The sequence below is a fragment of the Aptenodytes forsteri genome, unplaced genomic scaffold (genome assembly GCF_000699145.1).
Source record: "Aptenodytes forsteri isolate BGI_AS27 unplaced genomic scaffold, ASM69914v1 Scaffold405, whole genome shotgun sequence".
NCBI lineage: Eukaryota > Metazoa > Chordata > Aves > Sphenisciformes > Spheniscidae > Aptenodytes > Aptenodytes forsteri.
The window spans coordinates 17,527-36,056 of NW_008795481.1; the positions used below are offsets into that span (position 1 = coordinate 17,527).

At 41.1% G+C, this 18,530-nt stretch overlaps 1 gene segment (V, D, J or C); it reads left to right on the forward strand.

The window, feature by feature from the left end:
• The first annotated feature begins 3,593 nt into the window (after positions 1–3,593).
• On the forward strand, positions 3,594–12,691 carry LOC103900572. The segment is given in 5 exon segments: positions 3,594–3,666; positions 8,272–8,607; positions 8,982–8,999; positions 10,064–10,170; positions 12,352–12,691. Coding segments are annotated over 5 exon segments (561 nt in total).
• Positions 12,692–18,530: the final 5,839 nt, after the last annotated feature.

Sequence of the window (18,530 nt, forward strand, 5' to 3'; positions counted from 1 at the left end):
TGATTTTACACATCCTCTCCTTCCACTATCTTATCTTTCAGTACACCAATATGCCCTCCTGAAAAGGTGTTGCTTAATTTTAGGGGTTGGTGGTCAAAAGTACTGAATGTTTCTGAAAAGAACTTCCTAGTGTCCCTAAAACAAATCTGTAAAGCTCAGTGCATCTCTGTAGTTCTGCCGGCTTCTTTGTAGTTGCTTCTTCTGTAAACTCTAAAGAATAATCCAGGACTGATATAAGTGATATGATCATTATTTTCCTATGAAATTCCCCCACTAAAATGATACCATTGTTAGAAAATATGTCCCTAACTGTCTCTTGCTACTTCCTAGTGTCCCTAAAACAAATCTGTAAAGCTCAGTGCATCTCTGTAGTTCTGCCGGCTTCTTTGTAGTTGCTTCTTCTGTAAACTCTAAAGAATAATCCAGGACTGATATAAGTGATATGATCATTATTTTCCTATGAAATTCCCCCACTAAAATGATACCATTGTTAGAAAATATGTCCCTAACTGTCTCTTGCTTGCATACTCTCGCCTTTCCTTGTTGTGTGAAGTTTTACACAGCTTGAAGCCTCCTATGAGAGACATAGAAATAAAAATCAAGGAACTGTCTTTCCTCTCTTCTCTCCCTCTCGCTCATCTGAATTAATGGCCTGCAAGGCCTTTCCTTTTGACAGGTTACAGATGAACATTAAAGTGGGACAAGACTGGTCTCTGCTGGCATGTCTTGGAAATTGCCTTACGAACATGCCCTAAGGAGATGTTAGCACCACATAGAAACACTCCTTCAAAATTAATACAGAGGTGATTTGTTTGTTTTTAAATGAAAAACACCATAGGGGAGAGAGTCTGTTAGTGACAGTAAGGACACTAATGGAGCTATAGACTGGAGAAGGAGACAGAATAATCTCAAATGAATTTTAGTGGAATGGTTTTAGACCCTGAATAAACAGTGCTGAGATCAGAGGCAGACTAAGACCAAGGCAGGCAAATAATATCCCACTATTAGTGTTATTATTTAGGCAGAGCCAGACAAATAAAATCCTAAATGTATTTTTAAAAATAATTCAATCTAAACAAAGACAACTGTCTGCAGTCATTCCCATAATTAGTGACTTAAACACACAGTTTTTCTGTCGTAGAAGAGAGGATACTGTAGGGGCACCTGAGCTCACCTGTCCAATATCTTGCCTTCTGTAGTTCTATGTCTTGGTCCTAAATGTTTCAGTTTAGTCTATGTTTCTCATTCCCTTCCCTGGGACACTAACAGCTGTTCCCAGCTGAACAGGCTGTGTCAGAAATTATGGGTTCTTCTGTGATACCTGAAAACAGAAGAAAATAATTTGTGATTTTCCTAGTAGAACTATCTTGTTTTGAAGGATTGTTTCCTGTACTTACAGTCTATTTTTTGTATCAAGATAGACTGAAGTGAAACCATTAAAGAGCAATATGAACAACATGTTTACTGCAGGTACTTGGTCATGTTGCTGAATATGTGTTGACCTTTTATGTGAGAAGACTAGGGCAGGATGGGCTGCATATGCCCCAAACCTAAACCGGTTTGTTCACATGCCTGTCTTTCCTTGTATTGCCTCAGTGTGTCCTGGTACACAGTCTCACTGGCACAGATCTTTCCCTCTTGGGAGTTACATCATACCTGGACAAACCTGTGGGGGAAAAAAATACAATTTTGTGTCTCCATTTAGTTATGTGTAAGAGAGGGAGATAAAAGTATCCTGTTACCTGTCACCACCAGTCCCTACCCCCTTCAGACAGTCTCCAAAATGAAGGCATGCTCTTACTCCTAGATGAAGCCTTTTCATAATCAGGGTCAGAGGCATCTGGGAGAAACCTGTACTTCTGCTTCCTGTAACAGGGCAGTCAGAGTCATAGAAGCTTAAGAGCTCAGCAACCTACTTCCCTCCCTTTCAGAGCACCTGTGACAAGTGCAGCACAGACCAAAGAGGATATTCACAGTCAGGACAAGCTACAAACAGAAACACCACTCTGTAGTAAGCAAATTGCTCTCAATGCAAACCAGTTACTGTGGGCTTGAGGTCTGTTTATCATCCTGGGGCAGAAGAAAAAAAGAGTGGGAAGGAAAGCAACATGAACACTGTCATGAAGTTACCAAATGAAAAATAACTGCATTTAAAACCAGCTAAAAAAAGAAAAAAAAATTACTTCTTTGTCTATAGGAAAAAAAGTTGGGATTATAAATTCAGGGTTAATGGATACACTAAGAGGTAATCAGACTATCACACAGAAACAGCAATGGCAGAGGAAGGATGTGGCCTGTTGTTCCCATCTTTCATGGTGACCGGGTGACAAAAATGGGAGGGCAGAGCCATGGGTGGGATTGTTTTTGTACAAGGTTGTATCATTGTGGGGACAGGTGACTCACAATGATACATTTCCCACCAGGCCTTTACAAAAACCCGTATGTGCATAAGCCTTGTGGGAGAGTGTGTTAAGACAGCTACAGAGCATTCTGCAGCACAGCGGGTATGTTCTGTCTTGTTTTTTCTTGACTGACCTAGTATGCTAGGACTTACTTTCATCATCTAAGAACCGAGCCTGGCCTCTCTGGAAAATAAGCCAGGAGATTCTGAGACATTGAAATAATTTTCAGCAAACCAGATTGACTGCAGATGCACCTAAAACCTGTCAGAGTATGCGAAGCACAGAATTAGTATTTTTTTCTCATGCAATAGTGTTTGCAACAGACCACAAAATGGTTCTTTATTAATGTGATAAAAGTGTTACAAAAAGAATTCTGACATGTAGCAGGTATCTCTCAGAGGCACTATATAAAATGTGTTGGGGTTTTCTCTCTTAAATAAGCCTCCAGTGATTACTGGCTGACTCATGTCTGTGAGCACAACGGTTTTCTCTAATCCTTCTCCACAGTGTCTCACTGCAGTTCTTCCTAATGGATGTCAAAGGTTTGCCTGAGACCAGCCAACTGATTCTTCTGGACTCTCCTTGTGTGGATTACTTTTAGTCGATCAGAAAATTGAATGGGATCCTGAAAGACTATTCAAGACGGCTGGCCTGCCATTGAAGGGAAAACAAATGGATTTGTTTTAGTTCAGTGCCACAAAGGCGAACCACCTATATGAAAAGGCATGTGACTATGACAACCACAAAGCAAGTATTATATGATTATTAACTCCACAAGTTACAGAAAGGAAGACTTCACAATGCTTAGAGTACAAGACTGACAGTAACGAAGCTCTAGTTGTAGAGGAATTATATTTCTAGACAATGACAGCCTCTACCACTTTGGGTACGTCTGCATGGTTTCTACATCTGCAAAATGAGAATAGCAAGTAATATCAATGAGATAACATGGAGATTAGAGAAACGTTGTAAAACTACTTGAGATGAAATGTAGACAATAAAAATAAGTATCAAAAAACTCTGGGAAATGCTTTTATAAATGCTACAGATTATACAATGGGATTTCAAGCTCGTTTTCTGACAAAGCCTTTCAGACAGATATTGAGGGATCTTTGGGATTCCAGATACAGTAAACATTGCTTAAGCTTCTGCTTACTAAAGTCAACTGCAGTGCATCCCTTTTCTTAGCTTATGATACAACACTTTGTCACCGTGACTATCAATAACTTGATTTTCGGCGATGGCACAAAACTTACAGTAATAGGTAAGAAATTTTTGTTTTATCTTTTAAATCACTTCAGATCCCAGGTCTTCTCTTTAGAAAACTTCACTTCAACCTTATTCTTCCTTTCATTATTAAATTGGTGTTTTCCTGATGTGCTAGTAACCCAGTCTACTTTGGAGAAATGACTAAGTTTAGTACTCTAGGTAGGGACACGCATTTCACTTTGGAGAACTGGATGAATACATTTTCAGTGAATAAAAAGCTGTCCATAGAAATAATTAGGATGACAAATGGGTTAAAAAATATGTGCATATTGTAAATACATTGTCTTAATAAATTGACATCTGCAGAAATCACTATTCCCCAAAAGTATAACTATTGTCCATAATGCTAGTTCTCCTGGGGCTACAGGTGATTAAGGACAAGTCAATGAAAGGCTATCCGTCTGGAAAGAACTGAGTTACAGTTACACTTTGGACAGGTCTAGAAAACAAAATCAAGACTCTACAAACTTAAATTACTTTAGATTTTTTCAGGGTAAACTAAAGCATGTGTTATCTCAGATAACTGGGAAAGACAGATAACTGTACTAGCATTTTTAGTTGACAAAATAGAAGCCACAAATAAATACTCAACTTTATCATAAGCAATAGTAACAGCTCTCTGCAGCCGTTTAATTCCTTGTTGCTCTAGAAAATAACTCTCCACAGCACAGCAAGTTTCTTTCCACAAAAGAGGCTCATCAGATTGGTGATAAAAAGATCATTTAGGACAACGGTCTTACTGTTTAAGAATACACACTAAAAGGCCACTGAAAACCACAGAAAGAGAGCATGTGGTTCATTTCAAATAAAAATAGCTCTCAGGGAGAGTTTGTCTCTGGGCCACACTTCTGGATTTGGACTCTCTCTAAATCCAGGGGAAAATAAGGCTGCTTCTAAGACTCTGATAAATGATGGTGATCTCTTCTTCTCATTGTATTTCTCCTGGAGTCAGAAGAATCGATGCCTCAGGCTTTTGTACCACAACATTCCACTGCAGAGTAAAATGATTACAAGCAATAAAATTCAATCTCTGTAAGAAAAATTCAGTGATCAGCACATTTTTTTAAATCCAGTGTGAATCTGAGGTGCCTGAGCTGGTGAAAATCAATACACTGATCCCTCATTGACCATAGTAAATTATGCAGCTAACTTTAATGATCATAGCTAAGAGAACAGAGAAAATAAAAGCAGAGACTTCCTTCCAGGGAAGGAGAAAGGGAGGGATGTTTAGCAACGGCTACAATAGGGACAGTGGACGAGGGTCCTGTGTTATATGTTACAAATTATTTTGTAAGTAAAAAAAAAAGACATTTATTTTACAAGAGAAGAATATTCATGATGTTGAAAGGAAATGAGGAAATTAAGGAAATGAGGCTGTTTAGCTGAAAATAAGCAAAGAAAATTACTCTGTCTGCATATAGGAAATATTTTCTAATAGTACACCTAGATAAATAGATAAATGTCCTCTAAAGAAATGGTGAAAGCTGCCACAACCAGTTCATCTAAGCCTGAAGCAAAAGGGCTCTGGAAGAGGTATTTCTGAGACTGATCTCACCTGGTTAGACACACGATGTGGTGGTGTTCCCTTACAGACCTTTCTTTTTTTTTTAGGGGACCATAAATTAATGTACTTTGTTTTTCTTCTTTTGCTGGTACCACATGAGGGGAGGGTTAGTCTACAGGTTTGGCTCAGAGAATTGAGAATAGAGGAGAGGTTTTCCTGCAGCTGCAAAACAGCGTGAATAACGAAAGACTGTACTTTGGCAGTGGGACAAAACTCACAATCATAGGTAAGACAGAAGTCAGATCTCTGTGATATATGTGATACTGGTTTAGGGGACAAGAGCATTCTTAATTAACAGCAGAATAATGATCATTTTTCATACAGCCATGAGGACAGGATTAATGCTTTATTGGTTGTTTATTAAAATGAGATGTGCTAATATGGAAGTGTAGGATTTGCAGGCATGAATTTTGAGATCCTTGTGTCTGTTGGCTCTGTCTTCCCTTACTGGGAACTTCATGAAGGGAGAAAGGAAGAAATAATTCTGTTTCCTCCCATTCTCCAAGAAAACATTATAGAGGTTGGGAATGAAAGATCCTTCTTCGGTCTGCAAGTTTTTGCAGTTCATCTATGTAACAATCAAAAGCAACGTTTCAGAGGTAGAGTCTGGATTCTTGTGTCTGCTGAATCAGGCAGGGAAAGAGTAGTCTTGCTGGTACTTTGCTCCCCTCTCCTTAGATGGTGGGCAGGCTGCCTAAAGTTGCTTTGGGACACTGGCTTCTAACAGTCCTCTTCATGACTTCTAAGTCCATATTCTTTTTCTCTCAGTGCACTTTTCTCCTCTATCCTTTCTCTTTTTCCCCATTTGCTTTCTCTGCCTTCCCCCCTCCCAGGAAAGGATTTAACATCACCTATATCAAGGCATTTTGGAATCACAGGGCAAAATAACCTTTTCCATCTGTTACTGCCACATCTGATAACAAACTGTAGAAATACACATTAGTGCCTGCTCCTTTAAACAGTACAATTTTAAGGAACTAAGTGGCTGGCAAGAAAAGCATAATGACACTGTGGATTATAGTCTGATTGTGTACACCTGTGCTTTTTAACTGCACTACCTACCTTTGGAGTTGGTACTGTGCTCAGAGTTATAGGGCAGCAGCTGTGATTAACCCAAGTGCTCAATGTGGAGGACACTTGAAAATTTCCCTTGCATTAATTATACGTAGCATATACACAGATGATTTTAAAATGAGAGTGGGAGTGAAAGATAACAAGAGATGATGAAACTGACCTTGCCATGATGGGAATGGAAGAACTGTCGTACTTTTTCCCTTAGGTGGGTGAAGAATGTGTGACAGGGAATGCATAAGTTTATGCATGGAAGTGACTAAGCATTGTGCCAGTGTCTGCCATGAACACTGTGGAAGATCAGAACAGAATGGGCTGTTGATAACACTTTTTACTGATTGTCTCTGCTCTTGCTTGTACCAGTCTCCTTATTTCATTTCAAGCATGCTCATCCTCTGGCTTTCTTTGTCTTTCCAGTAGTTTTATCATTCTTTCATTTCTGCCTTTTTCACCTGCTTTCCTCTTTGTCTTTTTTTGGTTTTGTCTGTTAAACCTCTCTCATTTTTCTTTTGTGTCCTCCCTATCTGTTTCCATGTCTTCACTCATTAGCCATTTAGGCTATGAGCCAATGAACTTATGTCAGAGATACTTTTAGGATAGGAAAAAAATTCATAAAGACAAGTACTAGAAGGGAGCAGTAAAAGTGATTAACCTCTCATGTCCACTGGAAGGAAAGCAGAGCAGTGCCAAACCTTCTAGGGAGCTATATCCATTACTATCTAGTTACCTCTTCTGAAGTCGGTACAAGCTCACATGTTTTCACAGAAGCACCCCAGGGGTCCTTGCAGAGTAAGCACTGACAATCATGATTAAGGCTAACAGTTGAAAGCAAACACTAGGGCTTAGGGGTCAAGATCTATGCAAGATATAAGTTTCTGCTAATTCTGCTAATTCTCTCCACTCTAGAAAGGAGGGAGTGATCAGGAAGAACATCTACAATTTATAGTGCCTTCACACTGAAAAAAAGTAAAAGTGTTCTCTTTGGCTCCATAGTTCTCTCTGCATTTCTGTTTCCATGTGCACTCTGCAGACCTGGTGGATTTATCATGCTAGATGAGTGAAAAAGGCACTTTAAGTATATGGGGGGAAAAAAAAGGTGGCTTTTAGGGTCACTGCCTAGCTTCTGAGTAACATCTCACTGTTGCCTTGTACATCCTTTTGACTGTAGAAGTCTGTTGTCTTTAGTCTTATATGTAGGTACTAAACACTTTAGGACAGGGGACATCTTTTGGTTTGTGAGTGTATAGAGTCTTGCATCATTTTGGGAAGATGTGTAGTCTAGGATGAGGGCTTCTTATACCTAGAATAACCTAAATAATAAATAATATAAAGAGATATTTCATAGTCTTAAAAAAGGATGGCAAGTTAAGACCTAAAGCAAAACTTGTCCCAGACAGATTCAGGTTACCTACCTAAAGTGTTCTTCACTTCAGACAGTGAGAAAGATTAGCTTCTGTCTTTCAAGTCACCTCTTAGATGGGGGTGTCCAAGTAGGGTATCACATGGCAGTATAATTCTGAACACTGCGATAACCATCATGTCTAACTCCATCTCCAGGAATGTAACACAGTCAGTTGAAGATGCTTGTGTCTTAATAACACAGACTCTTGTCTATTAGTACGATATTATAAATACAGGCCTTATAGCACTACTGGGTACTTTTCTGCCTACCTGTTTTCTCAGTTTCTTTTCAGCTTTCCTAGTCTTCTGACAGCGAGAATACTAGAAATTCAAACACACATGCATTTCTGTAGCCAGACCTTTTATGTTTCTGTGTAATGAGTGAAGACAAATGCTTTCAGTTTCCTAGTGTCTACCTGTCTAATAGATATTAATTGTCTAACAGACAGTTGTTAAAATGCCAAATATATCAGGAGCCACACAGCACAAATACAGTACAATTTTAAGGGGTTTCTGATCGAAGACAGTAATGGAGGCTCCGGGCCATATTGCTTTCCGTTTCAGGGAAGAACGATGAAATCATACCTCCAGCTGTGGCCATCTTTTCCCCATCAAAGCAAGAGATCCAACAGAAGAGCAAGGCCACGCTGGTATGCCTGGCCTCTGGTTTCTACCCTGACCACCTGAATCTGGTCTGGAAGGTGAATGGTGCTACGAGGACAGAAGGGGTGGGGACAGATGAGTTTTCCACACGGAATGGGAGTATGTACTCATTGACCAGCCGACTGAGGATCTCAGCCCAGGAATGGTTCAATCCTTTGAACCGTTTTGAGTGTGTTGCCAACTTTATTAAGAACGGAACACCAGAATTGATACAGAAATTCATCTACGGTGACGCTGGTAAGTAAAAAAATGTGTATCACCATGCTGTACAAAGTAGAAACCACAAATCGAAAGGGTGTTGGTTATGATGCAAAACATATCTATATACAACTTCTATACAGGGTGTTGTTATAGCACAAATATATATGTAAATACGTAGGTATTTGCATATGTCTCTTCATATTCCTGGGCTTCCGTATCTACATTATCATTATACATCTATATTTTTTCAAAGGTTTCTTCAGATTTTCACTGAGAAATCTCTGTAGTATAGTAAAATATATAGTATAGTAAAATTAATCAGGCAGTATATTGTAAACTGAAACTTCTAAAATTTGTGTTCTGTTTGCATTGAAAAGAAACATGACTTTCAGTTCATTTTTGTCTTTCAGGTTGTGCACTCACAGAAGGTATGTGTGTCTTCTCACAGGCAAATATCTGCATGTATTTTAGTCCCAGTTTTACTGACACTAAGTACAAGGTGTGTGAGATTTCTACTACAAGAATAACTTGTACTTCCTCATCTAAGTGGTTTGCATGTTAGATTTAAAAAAAAAAAGAAAAAAAGACTTCAGGAGGGTTGTATGTGCATGCTGTATTTAGCTGTGGTTTGGTTTTTTAGCTCTTCTTTATGATTCCCTTTTGAAATAACAGAAGAAATTGTGGAACCTTCCTATAGAGTGTAATTTGCTCTTTTTATCATCTCCTCCAGTCGTTAACACTGCCTTTTGTTGGGAAGCTGCTTGCTCAGCCATGAAAGAAAAAATTCATACTTAGCCAAGTGATTATGACATCAAGATTCAGAATCCGGAATTCTGAATATTTCTTAGTTATCATATTCAGAATACTTCTCATTACAAGTCACATTCCCCTCCAAACTGCAAGAATATTCATATTAAAAATTATGTTTCTTTCCTTTATACATATTTACACACTTTTTTTTCACCAACTTCTTTAATGCTTCAGGAATCTTAAGGGTGAACCAAGATCAGGCTGGTGTCTCAATACTACTGCAATTCCTTAAGAGTGAAAAATCTATAAGAATAAAAGTTCTAGATACCATGTTATTCTGGGCAATGTAAAACTTCCCTGATATATCAGCAGCACTCACAAGGCCACTGACAATAATAAGTGAAAAAAATTCGTATCTTGTGATTCAGCTTAATTTGAGTTCCTAAGAGGGGATTCAGGAGGTGTGGCAACACAATGGTTAAACATTCCCAGTCAGGACATACTTTCTTAGCATAAAGCCAATCTCTGTCTTTCCTAGACTCACTTTCTCTTTTGGTTCTTTGAATCACAGTGTTCTTTCCCATCCCCTACTATCTTGCGTCAACAGAGCCATTCATTTGGCTCTAGTTCCTTTGTGTCGCTTAGCTAAAGATTTCAAGGGTTCTTATTTGATTAAAGCTACATTAGATCTAGTCTCTTGTGATGATGATAACTCAATACACAAATGACGTTTGATTTGCAGAGTCCTACTTGCGGTATGGAAATTCTCTGAAGCTCACTTACCTCATTCTCTGTGGCAAAGCCTTCCTGTATGCAGTTTTGGTGACCAGTCTGGTGTGGACAGCCAAGGTAGGCTAGCGTGCCACTTGAAGGTTGAGCTTACTCACTAGTACAAGGGTCAGTGGATACAGACTAAGTCTATTCTCAGCTGTGGGATTGTTCTCCATGTGTTCTGCCAGGCTTTGTGCAGGCTAGTTTGAAAAATCACAAGTGATGAGTTTTCTATTGTTGTTTTTCCAGAACTCAAATAAAATCAATGCTATCTAGCAGAGCAATTCCTTCTCAAAATACTCTTTAAACACATGGAAAAAGACGAGAATTAAGGACAACTTCTCCAGAAAGTAAAGAAGGGAAATATCAGATATATCATACTTTTCTGTAAGCATTGAAAAGGGACTCATGCCTGGAGTGAAAGTAATAAGCAGGTTTTTTGAGGAGATACATGGGATAAATCTGAACAAAGATTTACAAAGATTTACAAAGAACAGTGGGATAAATCTGAACAAATGGGAGAAGTTTAACTAGCTACCAGGAAATATTTTTTATCAGTACGTTTCTCATATGGCTGAAATATATTCCCAGTGAGAGTAGTGGAAGCCTCAGCACTTGTTCCTTTAAAAGTAGGACTGGGAGATGTATTTGAAAAGTGACCTGGTAGAGTTGAGGGTAGTATGAACACAATCTCAGTTATGGTTTTGTGCCCTTTTTCAAGGATACTAGAGGGAGTAGGTTTGTACTTTACTGGATCACAATCATAGAATCACAAAATGGTTTGGGTCGGAAGGGACCTTTAAAGATCATCTGGTCCAACACCCCTGCCATAAGCAGGGACATCTTTCACTAGATCAGGTTGCTCAAAGGCCCGTCCAACCTGACTTTGAACACTTCCAATGATGGGGCATCCACAACTTCTGTGGGTAACTTGTTCCAGTGTCTCAACACCCTCACAGCAAAAAATTTCTTCCTTATATCTAATCCAAAGCTACCCTGTATCAGTTTAAAACCATTGCCCCTAGTCCTGTCACTACAGGCCTTGGTAAAAAGTGTCTATCTTTCTATAAGCCCCCTTGTATATTGAAAGGCCACAAGAAGGTCTCCCCAGAGGCTTCTCTTCACCAGGCTGAACAACCCCAACTCTCTCAGCCTTTCTTCATAGGAGAGGTGTTCCATCCCCCTGATAATTTTTGTGGCCCTCCTCTGCACCCACTCCAACAGGTCCATGTCTCTTTTGTACTGGGAGCTCCAGAGCTGGACACAGTACTCCAGGTGGGGTCTCATGAGAGCAGAGTAGGGGGGCAGAATTACCTCCCTCAACCTGCTGGCCACGCTTTCTTGATGCAGCCCAGGATACAATCGGCTGTCTCGGCTGCAAGTGCATATGGCCAGCTGACATACAATTTCTCATCCACCAGTATCCCCAAGACCTGTTGGGGTTCTCAAGGGCTGTTCTCAGTCCATTCATCCCCCAGTCCATACTGATCCTGGTGATTGCCCCAACCCAGGTGCAGTACCTTGCACTTGGCCTTGTGCAACTTTATGATGTTCACATGAGGCCACTCCTCAAGCCTGTCCAGGTCCCTGTATGGCATCCCTTCCCTCAAGCATATCAACTGCACCACTCAGCTTGGTGTCCTCCGCAAACTTAATGAGGGTGCACTCAATCCCACTATCAATGACACATTGATGAAGGTATTAAATGGTACTGGTCCCAGTACAGAACCTTGAGGGAAACCACTCATTACTGGTTTCCACTTGGACATTGAGCCATTGACTGTAACTCTTTGGGCATGATCATCCAGCCAATTCCTTACCCATGTAACAGTCCATCCATTAAACCCATATCTCTCCAATTTAGCAGCAAGAATGTTGTGGGGGACCATATCAAAGACCTTACAGAATTCCAGGTAGATGATATCTGTAGCTCTTCCCTTGTCCACTGATGCAGTCACTCCATTACAGAAGGCCACTAGATCAGTCATCTAACACACAAAGTTGTGTGTTCACAACTGTGAACTGTGAAGTTCAGTATATAAGTAAATAATTTGTACAAGTTAAGACACTTCCTTGGTACAAAAAGGGGAGAAAGCATGGAGATACAACATGGTCATTTTTGTTAATGCTCTCAGGAGACACAACAGTTGGGACACTGATAAATATGCTCTATTATTTCCTAGATTATTGTATTTGCTTCTTTTGCTTGGTTTTTTAATTTGTTTATTCTGTTCTGTTTTCAATTTAATTTTCAATTAGACTGGTGGCAAATTGTACAGAGAATGAATGAAGAGTCCTCTTCATCACATCAGCAGGAACACAGCAAATTATACTTTCTACCTTTCCATAGCAAAGGATTCATGCTTCTGTCTAAGAACTCTGAGTATTACTTCTTGGTGGTTCTCTGTCCCCCTCCTGTTCTTTCCACTTTGTTGGAATCACTGCTGGGTTTTCTCTGTACTTCCATATCATATTGTATCGTATTGTATCATATTGTATCGTATCATATAGTATCATATCTTTAAAACTAACACCTTCTTAATGCTCAGAGGCTGAGAACCCAGATACTTGAATTAGGAATAAAATTTTAGCTTCTTTTCCATTCAAGAAGCATGAGTTGTTGGTTTTTAATTTGGTCTTTCATAGCAATAATGTCCTACAACACAACTTCCAGTGATGTGTGGTATCATAAGGAACTCACATTAAAGAACATTCACTGACAATCCTTATAGTAATAGCTTATCCGTTATGAGAACAGTAGAAGGCTCATCCAGTACTTACACTGTGTACCAACAACTGGAGTGGGGCTGTAGACTTCAGAAGCTTGCACACTCCAGTACCAGCGACTGGGAGAGTGAGCATCCAAGGCCAGCCAACAAGCAGACTGCATGTCTAAGTCTAGTTTCTGGGAGATCCATAGTGTATAAGTGTGGGTCCCAGCGTGCATGTGGGTGCATGAGGTAACTGGAGGACCGGGGAGTTCAGGGCCCGTTGCTGGGTAGACTGAGTGTCTAAGGCCAGTTACTGGGATCCCACGTGTGTGTGCGTGCACACGCATGCGCATGCACATGTGCGTGAAGGAGTGCATGAGGGTTTGTATCTGTGAGTGAGGGGGTCTGTACCAGGAAGTGGCGTGGGGCTGCAGGCCTCAGGGGCTCATACGTCCAGGTCTGTTAGTGCCATCTGTGTTTGCATGAGTGTTTCTGTCTGTATTGATTTGCGTGGCTGGCTGTGTGTGTACGTATATTTGCATTGTGTATGTGTTTGTATGCCTATTGGGAATACACACTCAGCCTTGCTAGTGGGTGGACCTAGGGAAAGGGAGCTCCAGCAGCCTCGCCACTGTTAGGCTACTGGATTCGGTAACCCCAAATAAAATGGTTAGAACTTACCATTCATTTCTAGCCATCTTAGAGGATATAGGACATCAACCAACCCATGCCTACTGCACAGCACTATTTAGATGGACAGTGGTACATTTTGTCAGCATTAGGAAAAATAGGCTTCCTATGTTTCATCCCAACCTTGTCAATAGTTTTTGTGCCACAGCAGTTCAGAATCTGTGAAGGTGGGTCCAATCTTAGACTAAATGAAGAAAAGAAAAATGGGGGTGGAGGGCAGAAGGGGTGATCCTGTAGTTTTACAGTCATAAATTTACTGGGGGCAGAGGAAGGAAAAAACTAGAAATCTTTAGTGCTTTTTGGTATTGCCTGCAATATCATGCATGTTGGCAGCTGGGAAGTATGGAAGCATCTACACACCAGCACAGCTCCCCCATTCATTTAGTATCAAATGTAATCCCCACTGCTGTTACAGAAGGGCCTCATCGCTGCCTTTCTCATGACAGAAGCCAAGTAGTAAATAGGCCATGAAGACTGAGTTGCTCTTTTGCTTATAGTACAGAAGTTAAAATAAAGGCAAATGAAAATAAATGAAGTTTAGATACTTATTTGGACAAAAGAGGATTTATTTCAGAGTGGGAATAAAAGAAAAATAACAAATGTATTTTTTACCTCCTACACAAAAAGAAACACTGGCAGGACCTGTGTGAACAGCATTCCATCTATTGTGTACTCCTGTTTAACACTTGTAACGCTCTTCAGAATATACTCCTGTACCTTTGCCCACACCCACCCTGATATGTGATTGGGGCAATGCCGGTGTTTTTATATTGCTAGAGGATAAACAGACTGTTCTACTGCATCCAGCGCTGGATAAGGATGTGGGATGATCGTATCATGTGAGAGATATAGGAAGGCTGTGAAAAGGAAAGTTTGACTACTATCAAAATGTAACCCTGGGAAGAAGACTGAAAGCAACAGACCAGAGCTATTGCCAAACTGAGTTCAAAAAGCAGTGGAAGAAGAAGTATTCACATTTCCAAAGGTGAAGAGTCTTGTCCATTCCCATCTTGTGATATCTTTATAGTGACAATAAGGTTGTCCAGACTGGTGGATCTGGCCCAAAAGAAATTGCTCCAGTCCCTAAGACATATCAGAAACACTCCTGAGAAGAAGGATGAACATGTGTAGAGAGCTGCCAATCTTTGACTATACTCTATGTTAATTGCTTAGAATGACCTGTACATAATTTAGGTCAGTCTTTGCAGTGTTGAAGATGACCCAACCACTCCAGATTACAGAATAACTACACATGGTATGAAAGTGCATCTCTCCTTTATTCTCTCCAACCAATGGAGTCTTGCAAAAGAATAAAGTGGATAAATGCCCCCTTTTCTTGGAAAAGATAAACCGTGAGCAGACCTCAGGCTGCCAGCAGCTGGCATCAACAAGCCAAGGCCTATAACAAAACCAGTTTGGAAACTAATTTCAAAGCTACCATTTTTATGAGCTCATGTATCTGTCAAAAGGCCAGAAGGGACCATTAAATTATCATCTTGATATCTTGCATATTGCACACCAAAAATTTCATATAATTAATTTTACTTTGCATTGAGATAATAAATAAATAAAGCTTGTGTGCAGCTCAAGCATGCAGTAATGATGGGAAGACGTCAAGAAGTGAAGAAACCACCTCCTTTCTTGGTAACTTTTTGCAATAGTTGAGCACCTCCACTCTTGAGTAATTCTGCCTTATTGCAGTCACGAGATACTTGATTTCAGCTCCCAGACCTTAGTTCATGTTATGCTCTTCTCAGCTAGATTACTGTGCTCTTGCACTGTAAAACAACCTCCCTTGTTTTACACTGTATTGCTTGATTTTGCATACAAGACTTGCACAAATCATTCCTGCTACAGATCATGCTTGAAGCTCATACTGAGTCACTTCTCCAGCATGCCTGCTAAGTCTTCCTAAGGGACTCCATTCCCTGCTGAAGCCCCTCATCATTCTATAGGTTTGGCTTCTATTTCTTTCACCTGGAGACTGCTATGAGGTGATACTGTATGAATATGTCTAGACATTATTGGTTATGTATATACAGCCGAGAAACATGACAAGAAGCAGCAAGGGCCAGTGGGGAGGGCAAACCAGGAACCAAAGGTGACCATAGCTCAAGTAGTACATTCACTAACCAGAGCACAGTCCCACAGCAACTGAACACAGCAAGCAGAATAGGGTGCAGGGTCCATCAACAGTCCCAAGCAAGGCAAGCAGTGAACCAGGTCCAGGATACATTTAGGAAGTCCAGTCAGGAGCAAAAGAAGACTGGACTGGACTGGACTGTAGCCCAGAGACAGGGCTGGAAAGAAGGCTACAATGTGGGTTCACAGAATTACGGAATAGTTGACGTTGGAAGAGACGTCTGGAGATCCTCTTGTCAACCCAACCTGCTTAAGCAGAGCCACCCAAAGCCAGTTGCCCAGGACCCAGGCAGCTTTAACTATCTCCAAGGATGGAGACTCCACAAGCTTTCCGGATAACCTGCTCCAGTCCTTAGTCACCCTCATAGCAAAAAAGTGCTTCCTTGTGTTCAGGGGGAACCTCCTGTGTTTCAGTTTGCGCCCATTGCCTCTGGGCCTGTCACTGGGCACCACTGAAAAAAGCCTGTCTCCGTCCTCTTTGTATCCTCCCTTCAAGTATTTGTGCACATTGAGGAGATCCCTGCAAGCCTTCTCTTCTCCAGGCTGAACAGTCCCAGCTCTCTCAGCCTCTCCTCCTATGAGAGATGCTCCAGTCCCTTAATCACCTTTGTGGCCCTTTCCTGGACTCTCTCCCGTATGTCCATGTCTCTCCTGTACTGGGGAGCCCAGAACTGGACACAGGACTCCAAGCTTGGCCTCACCAGAGCTGAGTAGAGGGGGAAGATCACCTCCCTTGACCTGCTGGTAACGTTCCTCCTAATGCAGCCCAGGATACCATTAGCTTTCTTTGCCACAAGGGCACATTGCTGGCACATGGACTCATGGTTCAGAGTCTATCCAAGATACAGGACCAATGATGTGGCTGGAGACAAGCTACAATTTGCATATGAGGGGTCTATCCAGAAGATAAGCTACCTACAACATAGGTACAAGGTCCATTCAGGAGGAAGGATCAGAGACAGGGATGGTTACAGGTACACCTACAACATAGATCAGGGAAGATTTGAAGGCCGAGGTCTAAGCTTAAATGGAGATCCTGGACCCATGGGCAGAGGGTGGATGTCCCTGATGAGGGTGGTTGGGGACATTAATGCCTAAAAGTACACTTGGGCCATGACAGAAAGTATCACAGAGTAAAGCCTGCCTGAAAATGCCACTCAGATAGAATGAGACTTTGACTACATCTGTCCTGTTCTCACTCATTAGGCGATTCCAGGATGGGCTGAGAAACAAAGCACAGATCACTGTTATCGGGGAGGCCTACCTGAGAGTTCCGGACTACATCCACTAAACTTTACATCCTTGTTACATACACAGTGGGACGCTAGAAGGTGATGGTCACCCAGGTAACAAATGCTAATTGGCTTCAGATATGGAGAAAGTCAAAGGGATCAGCCTGGTGTGGCATGACTAGGAAGACCAATGTTGACTTATGCCAACCATCTAAGTTAGAGAAATATTTGAGACAAGAGCTCCTCCAGACAAATACATTAATGAATGTCCAATACTGTAGAAGACTGAGCCTGAGGTCCAGATTAAAATCCAGGTGACCAGCCTGGACTTAGGCACCTCATCCAGTTGGAGAGAGCATCCTGTTCATCTGAGTCCAGGGTGCTGGCCACAGCTGCACTGGGGGGCTTGACTGATGGGTTCGCTGTACAGTGTGTGTGTGTGTGCACATGCCCGAAATCTTAGAGTAGAAATTGCTATACACCCACTATACCCAGCCCACTTAATAAATGTATTTTAGATTCTATGTCATTGAGTGGTGTTTGCTTCTTGTGACTACCTCACCCCTAAATCACACGATGACTACAACTCTGCACTCTCCCTTGTTAGTGCACCTGTGCTGTTTAGCCTCCTACTACTATTTAGCATCTGTATTATGTGCTCATATCCATGTCAGTGTCTTTCTAGTTCTCAGCCTATCACAGCCATCTCCCCTTCCTGTTTCTCATCAGATATAAATACAAGATTGACTTGGTGAGTGGTAGTGGGTCACAGGAAACAAATAACACAGTACAACCCTGCATACAGAGGTATAGAAGCCCTTCTATCTTTCCAGATGTCTCTGCAATACAGAGACATGCAACATAGCCAAGACCATCTATTTTCTAAAGTTCAGTGTGCATAAGCACAGACTCTCGCATTTTCAAAAGTTTGTCCTCAGCCACTGGTGGTGGAGCTGAAGGAAACACTGGATTTGTATCAAGCTCAACCATTGTGGGAACACTGGTGAGGCAGTGATGCATTCCTTTGGGAAACCTTTACAAAAAAAACTCCCTGAGAAGGGATAAACTCTAAAGCTTACTCTGAGATCATACTTTTGAGGAGTATGCCCAGCAAGAACAGGTGGACAAAACATGGAGAATCCTCTCCACCTGATACCCAGAAGTCACCCACATAAAAAAAACCTTTTTGTCCTGTAACGAAATCCTGGCAGCATTCCTATTTGTCTTCACATGGGAGGGTTTCTAGTCTAGACTTCATTGCAGATTGTGTGTGTAGAAAAAACATTTTGCTCAGTCCATCACTGTTCTATATATTTCCACCATTACAGGACAGTCTCAAGCAGGACATCCTCTGAACAGAAATCAGCAGGTTTGTGGTCACTAATGAACAGCCACATGCCAATCATATTGCTTCATGCAATGTCTTTCTTCTCCCACATGTGGCCTTGGAAGATTCTGTCTGGTTGAGGGATGAGGAGAAATGAATACAATATCATCATCAGAAAAAATAGTAATTTCAACATGTTTACAAACAGTCTTCTTGCTAGGAGAAAGCACCACGTCAGATAAGTGACTTCTAGGAAGAAGGCTATAAGAACGTCTACTATATAGAATCATAGGATCATAGAGTAGTTTGGGTTGGAAGGGACCTCTAAAGGTCATC